This window comes from Accipiter gentilis, chromosome Z (assembly GCF_929443795.1).
Source record: "Accipiter gentilis chromosome Z, bAccGen1.1, whole genome shotgun sequence".
NCBI lineage: Eukaryota > Metazoa > Chordata > Aves > Accipitriformes > Accipitridae > Astur > Astur gentilis.
Window position 1 is genome coordinate 8979638 of NC_064919.1, and position 12614 is coordinate 8992251.

A 12614-nucleotide genomic window follows, 5' to 3' on the forward strand; every position below is an offset into this window, starting at 1 on the left:
ATGCAGCCCTTCGTGCACTTCACCCCCACCCAGTGGGATGGGGGAGAGAATCAGGGGGAAAAAAAAAAGTAATACTCATGGGTTGAGATAAGAGTTTAACAGAATGGAAAGGAATAATAACAATAAAATGACAATAATAATAGTAAAATAATTGGGATATACAATTGATTCTGGTTGAGCTAGGAAGAAGGGTACCACAACAAGAGACAAACACCTAAATAAAGAAACTGTGAAGTTGCTTAGCTTTACAAGTGCTGCAGATGGGAGAGAAAGCAGGAGCCACTAACCTCACATGTCCCTCCAGTACAGAAGCCAGAATTCACAAGTGTTGCCATTTTCACTGATAAAAAAGCTGTAGGACCACATGAAAACTTGACAATCATCTTCCAGAATAGTCCACAGAGGACAACTGTGAATTCCTACCAGTTTCTCCTTATGGCCAGGTGGTTGAAAACGCAACAATGCACAACATGCCCACAAGGAATGCTTTTGGGTTTTTTCTTTTTAAAGACAAGAAGTACTAATAAAAAGACAAAAAGTTTTACAGGGCAGAAAGTTAAGCTGTTGCACCCTCAGAAAAGCTATGACAATGTTATGGGTTTGTGTGGAGTGGGGTTTTTTTTGGTAGCAGGGTAGGGGGCCGCAGGGCCGGCTCCCGTGAGAAGCTGCCAGAAGCTTCCCCAGCTCCGAGTCGGACCCGCCGCTGGCCGAGGCCGAGCCCGTCCACCATGGCAGGAGCCCTCTGGGAGAAGAGGTTGAAGAAGGGGAACCTGCAGCGGGGGAGGAGAGCGGGATGTGAGAGAAAGCCCTGTGCAGGCAGCAAGGTCAGTGAGGAAGGAGGGGAGGAGGTGCGCCGCAGGAGGTTGATGCCCCCGCCCGCAGCCCGTGGTGAGGCGGCAGGCTGTCCCCCCCCAGCCCACGGAGAGGAGCGGGGCAGCAGATGCCCACCCGCAGCCCGGGGAGAGAGGAGCCCCCGCCGGCCGGCGCAGGGGGACGGATGCCCCCAAGATGGCGGCGGCTCCAGAGGAAAGCCCCCGCCGGCCGGCGCAGGGGGACGGATGCCCCCAAGATGGCGGCGGCGCAGCCTGGGACTGAAGGTGGGTCGGCGGCAAGGACCCCCGCCAGGGAAGTTTGTGAGGAACTGCGGCCCGCGGAAAGGACTCGTGCCGCAGAAGCTGGTGGAGAACCGTGTCCTGTGGGAAGAACCCCACGCTGGAGCAGGGGAAGAGCGAGGAGGAGGAGGAGGAGGAAGGAGCGGCAGAGACAAGGGCTGGCGAGCCGCCTGTCAGGCTGTCAACCGCCGTTCCCCTGCGCCGCCGGCGGGAGGAGGTAGAGAGAAGCGGGAGTGGGGCTGAGGCGGGAAGGAGGGAGGGGTGGGGGGAAGGTGTCCTCAGGTTTGGTTTTACTCCTCAGTACGCTTGTTTTGATCTGCCTGGTAGTAAGGGAAACGGATCGTGTTTCTCCGCCAAGTTAAGCCTGTCTTCTGCCCGTGACCCGCAGCGGGGAGTGGTCCCTGCCCGCCCTTGTCTCGAGCCGCGAGCGTTTCTTTGTATTTTCTCCTCATCCCCGAGGCGAGGCGGGGGGCGGGGGGGAGGAGTGAGCGAGGGGCTTCGTGGAGCTTTGTTACCGGCTAGGGTGAAACCATGACACAGAGCTACAACTGCACAGCAGTCTACTATCCATGATGGTTAGGTAATCTATACTGCCTTCACTCATTCTCCCAATGAACACACATTATGATGTTCCCTCTAATTACACTGTTCTGCCAAAACCTCCTCTGGTAACATACAAGATTAGGAACACACAGCTGATGGCTGTAAACAGGACTGTGTAGTGAAGGGTGCTTTTATCCCCATCTCTAGACAAGGTGCAAGAAATTTCACAGCAAATGTAAACAGGAACTTGAAGTCAAGTCTTATGACTAAAACGAAACCCACTCTGAAGAACTGTCTTTTAAACTGTTACAAAACTTCAACAGGATACTCTGCAAAGTGATTAAGTTCAATGACTTCTAGGTTGTCACAATGAGTTCTTAATTTTCTTGGCACCCAAATTCAGATCTACATTTTAGTTCACACTTAGTGCAGTTGAAGTAAACTGGTACTATGCTTTGAATACACAGTGCTAGAAGAGGCATCCTGGGAAAAAGTTACCAAACCTCTCCAGTTGCCTCTCAACACTGGGGATGCAAAAGTTAGTATATACTGACATTAGTCTTTGCTGTATCTTCTCATCCATAAAGCTTTCAGACGAACACTGAAAAGTAAGTTCATTAGTATTGTTATTCCATTTACATACTAGGACAAGTGTAAGCCACAGTACCTCACAAGGGAATTCTGGATTGAGAATAAGCTTTGACATTATTTACTCACTGCAGAAGACCACAGACTGAAAAAAAATTCTACAGCTTACTTGCTCAGTTGGCAAGTACCATTTACCCCACAAAAGCAGCATACTTTTCCGCTGACTCCCCTGGAAAATTATATATTTAAACACACAGGAGGAGAGATTCAGGCCATAAATCGTTTGCATTGGTACTGCTATTACAGCTCCTGAAAGAATTCAATCCTTCCGATTCACAGTGTTTTATAGCTAGTATAACCACTTAACTGAATTCCAATCATCACCATCCCTTCAATTTTTTTAAGCTTAAATACTTAAGCTTAAGTTAAAACTGAGTAAAAAGCTGATTCACTGTGACTAGTATGAAGTAGCCAACTGTCATCTTCCTTGTTCTATGCAAAAACACATTAGTCTAGCAAGTAACAGAAGATAAAAATAAGACCATTCTCCGTACTTCCCTTAAATTATTTTCACAAAAAAGGTCATATGTTTCTTAATTAATATCGGACTTTTCCAACAGTCTTTAAGTTTCTATGAAGGAAAAATTATTTTTTTTTTTAAATACAATCCTTTGAGCCAAGAAAAATTCTGTCAATATTCTTTCCCTTCTCCATTTCAGTTATCCCTAAATCAGAACTCATTTGCTTTCAGTAACACAGGTCCCCTATCCAATAACTTACCTTTCCACATGCACGACAGTGGTGTCGTCTTTTTGTAAATGTGAACTTGACTTGGCAGTTCATGCAGTTGGGTGCCTCTGAATCTGGAACCCACAGTGGCTGTTTCCGTGAGAGAGCTGCAGGTAATTTAAGTGATTCTACATTTTCAGGTGTTTGATTTCCTCCAGCTTCAGAGCTGCCTTCCCCAGAGTGCACAGGGTCAGAATTTTTACCAACATTTGCACTGGTGCCCGAGAGGGGAGCTTCTGGGGTAACAGAACTGGCTTCCTGGTTTTCTCTCTCAAGTACATCTATTCTATTCAGTTGTCTCTGACCAACAGCTCCTTGGAAAAGGCCAAGCAACTGCTTTGGTCTCGCACCTCCAGTACAAATGTTAGAAACTAGTGCTTCACTACCACTCTCAGTCATGTCCTGGATACAAGACATACCCTCTTCTACTGCGGATTCCAATTCATTGGCCATAAGAGATACTTTAAGATTACTATTAATACTCGATATCTCCTCCAGTTTTGCTTGCCTATGTTCTTCAGTGACCTCTGTGAAATCCAGGTTGTTCACATTTGTTAAATTCCCTTCATCTGCATCGACTTCCATTAAGTTAGTATCACTGTCTGAAGACTTCAACACATTGGCCTGAAGACTTTGTCCATACAAGAAATCATCAAGTTCAGCATCGCTTATTAGACTATCACTTTTAATAACATTCTCATCAACAGTAAAGTCAGTCATAGCTAGGCTCATACTTCCATTGTTGTAACAGTCTACACCAACACCATACAGATCAGCTTTGTATTCTAGAAAAGCAGAAGCAAAAGCTTTGATTTGCTGAGAATCACTGTCATCAATTACATTCTCAGTGTCATACTTCCCTCCATCTGCACTTTCTTCCACAATACTTTCTTTGATTTTAGCTATGTATTCTTCCTGTTCATGCAAGTCAGTGTTTTCACAGGATTCCCTACTGGAGAGATCAGTTCTAAACTTTCCAGTATGAACAGTCAAAATATCACTAGCAACCTCCGCCATTTCGTTTTGATGTAGAGGATTAACTTTTTCTTCCATTACAACTAATGAACCACATATAGATACAGGAAGTGGAAGACATGACAGCGAGGCCTGGACATCCTCAACTGAAATACACGAAACACTGTTTAGTATTTCGTTGCTATTAAGTTCTTCACTACCTACATTCTCCTCTGTGATTTTCTTTTCCAATTCTACTTTAGCTCCTGCTTGACATGGTAAAACACAATTTCCAGGTAATGTGGCATGGGTTCTGTGCAGCGGAGGCCTCTTTGACAGATCTGAAGGCATGGATTCAACATTACTCTCATCTTTTGAATCTACCTTTTCTATGGCATTTCTTTCATGTGTCTCTTTGCTTACTGCAGAATATGCACTTTCATCTCGTGGTTCACAAGGCAATTTTTCATATGCTTTCTCATCTTTGGGACTGTGTGCATTCAAATTCTGTGGTGTGACAGGGACACATACAGTATTAAGGCGAGCAGTTTGTTCAAGCTGATCAAATACTTCACTGTACTTCACAGATTCTGTCCTGTGTTCATCATCACATGGATCCGAGATCTTTGCTGTAGCATAACTGTGTGATTTTACAGCTAAATGATTAATCTCCTCTGTTTTAAGACATCCTGAATCTTGTAGCACTGAGACCCCATCACTCTGCTCTTTACCTGAAACACCGCTGGAACCAGCTGATGGCACGCAAGTAGGAAGAGGTATGCAAGATGTGCCAAAGCCAATCAAACCTTCACTGTACTGGAAGTCATCTGGCTGCAACTTTTTAGTATCTTCATGAGCAGCCACTGAATGGATTGAGTTACCTGTGTCATTAACAAGATCACACACAGGTATACTACACCTTCCCAGGTTTGAAGCCTGAATTTCATTTAAGGAACCACTGTCCACAGTGGACAAAAGATCGGGCCCAGCAACACTCTTGTCATTTTGAGGTGAATAACTCAGAAGCACTTCACTTGTTCCAATGTGGCTAGCTAGAGAGATTTCTTCTGATGAAGTACAATTGTTAGCATCCTCTTCCAGTTTTGGTGTTGGGTATACATGTAAGCAGTCCAGAACTGAAGAAAGTGAATGGTGTTTTGAGTCATACGGATTTTGAGATGTTCTGTAGCAGTCATATTCATCTATTATAAGCAAAAAGACATCAAAAGCAAAGTTTATAAAAATCCTCTCTTTCCACAGTGCAATCCCTCTAAATCCCATCTATTCATCAATACAAGCTTTTATTTAGCATATGTTACTTTCAAATTCCACAGTAACAGTCATTTGACCAATATTACTATGAGGGGGAACAAGGCAGCACAGGAACTAACCTGTATTCTGTTCAAATTCATCAAGTAGTTTGTCCAAGTCACAGACTGCAGCTTTAAAGTAACTGTCCATTCTAGTTCAAGTTCTAGTGAAGCTTTAGCCTTCTTAAACCTAAAAAGAAAAATGCCGCATTTCATTCACACCATTTTGCTCTTTACAAAGGCTGTTATTATTAGAAGACAACATCTATGAAGTATTTTTTTTCTTTTTAGTAACACTTTCTTCTCTCTCCACGTAAACAAAATGTAGGTACAAACAGGGCTGCAGACTGTCAGCCTCTATGCACTCTGAATATGCTCTACAGTATACTCAGTACACTATGCACAATATGCAGAAAAATTCACCTTAAATCAGGAAATGAGGCTGTCTTATTAAAACCAAATGCATCTGAAAGCACGTACTATGGACATAACATAGCATAACATTATAACATCAGGAACTTTAGAAACAGAAGGGATACTAGGATCTTCTAGTTTGACCCCCCTTTACTTTTTACACCATGCCATTCATAGGCAAAAAAACAAAATCGGCCATTACCCTTGCAATACAAATGTACTGTTTAAATACATGATGCCTACATAATCCCAGATATTTCATGCTTTAAACTGCAGTAGGAAGCACAAAAAGTATCCTTCTGTTGGCAGAAATGGTCCTTTAGGAGTTCATACCTGACAACCAGTTCAACACTGAGCATACGAATGTGACACTTGAGATATTCTCCTAGGTCCCAAGCTATCCGACCAAACAACCTCAATTTACTTTCAGCTAGGACCAAATGTTCTGGAAAGACTAAAGCCTACAATGTATCAGGACTGCAAGGCAGATAACCAGCTGAAGCACTGAAGTACAACAGGGTCGTCTTAACACAGAGCTGCAATGCATTTAAGCAGGTTGAGGTCAGTACTCCACCTCCACAATGACCAATGAACTGCCTTTAAATCCACCTTTTAAACCTTCCTCCAAGGCCAGGAAAAAAAAAATGCAGCACAGTAATTCAGTGCATCATCTCTATTCTACTCAAAACACAAAACCCATTAACTCATTAACTTTCTCTGAGACCCAAACAAAATCATTTTCTTAAAAAAATCTCTTTTTAGAGACTTACCAACTCATCAGAAAGCTATTTATTAATCACATTCCCTATTGCAAAACATCCCATTTCATTTGTTTAATGAAGATTTCCAGCCACTCAATGTTATGTCTTTTTGGCCATTCTGAAGTGCTTCCTAATGCCCCATCTTTTTCATGTCTGAACACCCATACTGTGCAATTACCTATAACATATAATTAAGATGTTACTTACACTTCCCTTAAGTAAACTGAAAGGACTCAGATCCCTTTAGACTAATGTCTGGAAACTAGACCTCTGGAGGTCTGTCTAGTTTTCTTTCTACTCTAATTAGTGCATTAGTCTCTGCATTGGCTGACTTCACACCCTACCCCATTCAGTGTACTCTGACCATCTAGTACTGTCTTTTCTCAAAGCTTAGAGCTCAAAGAATACTTAAATCCTCTCATATCACTTATGCCACACTGCAGCTACAGATCTAGATTTTATGCCTTACCTACTCCACTGAGGTGTAAGGTTTCCTTTCACTGAATGGTTCAGATCAGGTGCATTCACTTACTACCACATTAACATGCATGTGACAAGAACACTTTTTTAAGCTAACATATAGTTCAAATAGAGACTTGCAAAGCACAAGAAAGGTGAAAAAAATAGTATGCATTTTAATGCAGTATGTTGTGCCCATATACAAGCAAAAAATCAACAATCCAAATATACCCCTACATTGACATCCATGGCCATGAATTAGTCACTCCAACCATCTTTAGCATGCTGCACCATAAGTCAAGTCTCACACAGCTATCTAATGAGCATCAAATAGCAACAAGTACATACCTAATGCCATTTCGCTTACACTTATCTGAATACAGTTCTTGCCTGTAACAATAAACTCATTTCACAACCTCCTGGCAAGTGGGAGATGACAACTTGAAATGGAAGTTACTTCAGTTAAGAGCCTTACAAGGTTAACAGCTTCTGGTGATTCATTAAGAGACATTAAAGTACAGATGCAATCCTTAAAGCACGTATTTATCGACAGCAACAAAATAGACAGTCAAAAATTAGTCTAACAGATCATATAAACTAGAAATATTGAAGGATTATGAGGAAACTGGAGATCAAGAAATACATAATACTGATTTTTATTCTCTGTAGGAATATTTTGTACAGTCTTATCACTCAGGTACAACTTAAGTTACAACTAATGTGCAGACTAACGGCTCTGACCAAAAGGGGTGGTGATCACAGGCCCCTCACCACTCTCCAGCCACACATTTCCCAAGTCTTCATTTGTACTGGCACCCACTCTTAGTTCATCCCACAATGAGCCAGGTCAAAGAGCTAAAAAGATAAAATCATGTACTTTAGAAGGAGAACAAAGTTAGGTTTTGTTTGTTTCTCCACCGAAACAGGTCTCTAAAGTGAAACAAACACTAACCTAGCACAAGGTCCTGGCAAGGACCTGTAAATCTGGCTGCTTCACTCTTAATTATCTACATGAAACACTGTTCACAGAGTTAAGCCCTGCAAGCTAAGCTACCAATTTAATGCAATGAGAATTTTTAGTATTTTTTATATCACCAATAAATGTTTTTTAAAAAACCCTGATTGTTAGTGAAGGAAATAAACATCTATTGCCAATAAATTAAAGATGTCCTCTGAAATTAATTTTGTTCAGGTACCTCAATGACATCAGAAGCTGTTACAAAAAAAATATCCTTCATATTTAGAGATTTACTTTCACAGATCACTGTGCTGAATTGAGCTAAGTCTGTTATTTCCTTAATACATCTGACTCTCTATGAGTAAACTACAAGGCCTGACATCAAGAGAAGTCCTGGGGTGCTAATCTACTACTTCTTCAGCCAGACATACACTGAAGATGACATATTAACGGATGGACACAGGTCATTCTGACCATTTTACAGTTACAGGTCACTAATTCTTATCACATCATTTGTCCTTATGTACATCTCGCTTCCTTAAGCAGCAGCTAATCTCACTTGAAGGACAGAAGAGACTGATCACAAGGCTTTCCAAGTACATGGGTTGGCAAAGGTCCACCTTTCTTCCCAGTTAACAGTCAACTCTTCGTTTTACTCATCTTCTTCAGCTTCAAGACAAAAATAATACTTTTTGATAATGTATTACAAAAAAAGCACACTAAGAATACTTGCCACTTCTCTAGGTAAACATTTGGTAAGTTTCTAAACAAGCTCACCATAAGTCTCTTATCTTTCAAAGCTTTTACTTGTGCCCTGATTTCAAGACCAGCATTCTTTGTTATCTCGCCCAAGTTTATTTAGTGGAAAACTAACAACACTCAACTGCTATGCCAGGCAGCAGTCACCATGGTGAAGCCAGTACCTAGAACAGCCGATGTGAACAGTACTGGAGTGAGCTATTCTGCAGCAATCTCAGGAAGAATTCTGAACAGTTAATATTTAGGTCACATCAACACCTTCTTCACCTTCTGAGGCCCCCAAAAGACAAGCTTAAACGGAACAAAAGAGAATAGCGAAGGTTTGCTTACATTATCTGCCTGGTCAGACAAGGCTGGGTCTCTGGCAAACTCCTAATACTGCATTTTAAATTGCATAAAGACAGTATCTTAAGAAACACAGGCAATAATTCTACTACATTAAAACTGTTACCTAAGAGAAGCAAATACTGTGATCTGGATGACTGTGCAACGAGTGGAATTGTGTCAGTGCATTTAAAAACACTCCACAGGCCACTTCTTTTACACCCCTTATAAATTGCTTCTAATCTAATAGGCACATATTACAGAGTTCAAAACCAACATGCCACCAAGGACTTCTTAACACAGTCTTATTTAAGGAAGAAGATAACACAAATCTGCTAGGATAGAAAATGGCCAAGTTACAGGATGGATTGTCAAATTTATTTATTTATTTATCAAATACAGTCTCTCTAAATGGAGGTAGGTATTACTCTCAGTGGCGGTAACTTGTAAAATAAAATGAGTTAATTATTACCAGCTAACCAGTTTAATGTCTGATGACAAGCTGCCTTTTGATGTTTAAGAATCCCTGAAAAACACTCTCTGTAGCATTAATGTATATAGGTACTACCAGATCTCCAGCTATTCCCAGCTAATTATCACCGCAGAATCCAGGCATGCCAAAATAACACAAGATCAAGTTTAGAGATAAAGAAACACAGGCACACAGGTCTTCACTCCAGAAAGCTGACCACAGTAGCCATCTTAATGGCTTATCAGGAAAGTCTTTTTGCTCACTGCAAAGTTACATTATTTCAACTCCATCAGTGTGTTTAATCACTACATTTAGTCTGAGCAGAAATCTGAATTAAAGCTTTTATCCTTAGAACAGGATTTAAATAGTTTCTTCCAGCTTACTAACCAGCAAATACCATAACTACAGCAAAGCCTCTGACAGAAACACAACCATTAAGAACTGTGAGTTCACAGTGCTACAGAAGTGAAGTGCTGCATCAAGCACAGTATGCCTCTACTCCCATCTTAAGGGTATTTAATTATTTAATTACCAGCTTTCTCCTCCTTGCCCCCCTCCAATATCCCTACACCATACACCCACCCATAGGCTTGAGGCCACACAGACAAAAAAAATGTAAGGGAACAACTGCCCATGGAGTTCATCAGCATTCAACTTAACAGGGAAGTTCATTACAACTGAGCAAAACTTATTATTACAACTGAGTGAAAAAACTTAAACGTTGTCAAATAAAAACTAAAATTATTCTTGCTGAGCAAGGCAATATATTGTCCAACCCCAAAACTGCAGCAGCTGCTGCCACTGCAAATTTACTAGCTGAATCGGGGGTTGAAGATAAAAAGTTATGGAAGTTTTCAGACATGTAAGGAAAAGCTTATGTGGCACACTGCAAAAAACTAAACTGCCTTGCCCAAAGAGCAACATTCTATTAGTTCTACACAGTTTCTTCAGAAGAACAAAACTCTATTACCAGCATTATATTATCACCAACACCCATCAGACAACTCTATCCCGACATCATCTTCAGCTCCTGAAGATTTTTTGTTCATCCACAGCTCTTCTTAACAGAAAGTAGTATCATTCACACCACACAGAAAAAAATGTCCATCAGCAATTACTGATTTTCAGCAGTGCTCCAACACATCAGCGGTACCAGCAGCAGCCAGGCCCACAGCTGAAGAATCTACTCGCTCAACTGAACAAACATCTCTCTCACATACTGCCCACAGTGCCTTCATCATTAGTTGTATCAGCATTTATTACTCAGCATTAAGAAATGAGCTATGAGAATATGATTATTACATTAGGACTGAAAGATCATTCCTCAGTGCAAACTGGTGTTCCCTCAATATTCTCACCTTCTCTGATTTGCATTATTAATAAACAGATAATCACATTAGACAACCTCAGCAATACAGCACTAGACGCCAACAGCATCTAGTGCTGGCAGTCAACCGGATCCTTTTCTGCACTCCACTCATTTCTTCAGAATGTACAAATAACCAATTGTCTGGCATTATAGTTTGTATTGAAACACAGACTGTGAATGTTTCTCAGTCTATCCAGAAGCATATCTTAAAAATATTTAACGCCTGTAAGCGTATGGTGTAAGCATGTCCACTATACTCTGGGCCCTGTACCAAAATAAATAAAAGTAGCAAAACGTCACTAGTATCTCTAAACTTCTAGGGGCAACTAATCCACCTAAGCAATCTACTATGAAACAGCATGAGCTACCGCAAGAGTACTACGCAGTTAGCTGCTACGGTGTGCCAGTAGCAAACCGCACACTAAAAACCCACACGGGTTTGGTTTTGCTTCATTGCCACCTTCCATTTCCGAAGTGTGCACTAACTGATGCTACTGAGACTGCAAAACCCTTACTGAACAAAGTTTCTCCGACTAACGACAGTCTTAACAGTTCTGAAGCATGCAAGCCCTTCTTCAGGCCTGGAAGAAACTTCAGCGCTCAATGCCAGCTGAGGACACTTTCCTCCACCGAGACACCCATCCGTGCCGGACCAGGTAAGACGAAGGCAGTCAGCCCCCACACCGCGGAGCTGACGGGCGCCGAGGGGACCGCTGACCCCCGGCCCTTAGCCCGGGCGGGGCAGGAGGCACACGGGCAGGTCAGAGCTGCGTCGAACACATCCCGCTCCTCCGGCGCTCCGCTTCCCCCCGGGCCCACAGCGGCTCCCGCCGACGCCCCACCACCCGCGGCCGGGAGGCCCGGGAGCCGGCCGCCCCGCCACGGGGGATGACCCAGGAGGCCGCGGCCGCCGTCCGTGACCGACACACCCGTGACCACCTGTATTGGGCCTGGCTGAGACGGAGTTAATTCTCCCCACAGCAGCCCTCGTAGCGCTGTGCATCGGTACCTAGCAAGGTGACGATAACACACCAGCGATTTGGCTGCTGCCGAGCAGCGCTCCCACAGCATTATTCAACTCTCCAACATTTTCGGCCCCCTCAACGGCAGGCTGGGGCTGGGCAAGGTCTTGGGAGGGGACATAGCCAGGACAGCTAGCCTAAACTGACCAAACAGACATTCCGTGCCACGTGACGTCAGCTCAGATACAAAAGCTAAGCAAAGGGAGACGGAAGGGGGGCGTTTTGGTCTTCTGGAGCAACCGCGACGCCTACCGAAGCGCTGCTTCCCGGGAAGTGGCCGGACGTCGCCTGCCGATGGGAAGCAGAGACTAACATCGTTGGTTTTTGCTTTGCTTTCGCGTGCGACCTTCGCCTTCACTTTATTAAACTGTCCTTACCTCGACCCACGAGCCCTTTGTTGTATTTTCTACCCGCCCCCCCCCCCCCCCGTCCAGCTGAGGAGGGGGAGCGACAGAGCGGCTTTGGTGGGCACCCGGCGCCCAGCCACGGTCGACCCGCCACACCGCCGTCCGGCCCACTCCGCGCCCTGGCCCCACCGCGGCCGCCCGCCGACCCCGTACGCACGGACTGACTCACCCCCCGGCGGCGGAGCAGGGCTGCTCTCCCGGGCCGCCGGGCGAGGGGGTCAGGCAGGACCGGGGGGGGGGCGGGGGGAGAACGCGGCGCTCCTGCTGCGGGGCGGGCACCAACGCCGCCGGCCACTCACTTCACAGGCCGCCCCTCCCCCCTGCCAGTGGCTGCCGGACGGCGACGGCTACGCCCCTTGTTTGCGCGCCCAGC

The 12614-nt window shown here is 44.0% G+C and overlaps 2 protein-coding genes across 5 annotated transcripts in view; one reads left to right on the forward strand and one right to left on the reverse strand.

Moving 5' to 3' along the window:
• Positions 1-12538, reverse strand: part of ZFYVE16 (zinc finger FYVE-type containing 16) — a 35392-nt gene extending 22854 nt beyond the window's left edge. For 3 of the 4 annotated variants that reach the window (XM_049795034.1, XM_049795035.1, XM_049795036.1), the window contains exons 1-3: positions 12411-12538; positions 5378-5486; positions 3024-5188 (exon numbers count right to left, since the gene is read on the reverse strand). In XM_049795034.1, the coding sequence (XP_049650991.1) occupies positions 3024-5188; positions 5378-5447 (2235 nt within the window). In that variant the 5' untranslated portion in view covers positions 5448-5486; positions 12411-12538. The remainder of the gene's footprint in view (positions 1-3023; positions 5189-5377; positions 5487-12410) is intronic. The other variant, XM_049795033.1, reaches the window with a different exon arrangement.
• Positions 802-11171, forward strand: LOC126035912 (basic salivary proline-rich protein 3-like). Its single transcript, XM_049795037.1, has 2 exons — positions 802-1329; positions 10499-11171. Exons 1-2 carry the CDS (start codon positions 867-869, stop codon positions 10516-10518), a joined length of 483 nt encoding a protein of 160 aa, XP_049650994.1. The 5' UTR covers positions 802-866; the 3' UTR covers positions 10519-11171.
• Positions 12539-12614: the final 76 nt, after the last annotated feature.

Bases quoted from the DNA above. Each gene is read 5' to 3' on its own strand.
- LOC126035912 (XM_049795037.1), top strand. From the start codon at position 867: ATGCCCCCGCCCGCAGCCCGTGGTGAGGCGGCAGGCTGTCCCCCCCCA. The intron at 1,330-10,498 runs GTAGAGAGAAGC...GTTCATCCACAG, and splicing joins TGCGCCGCCGGCGGGAGGAG to CTCTTCTTAACAGAAAGTAG.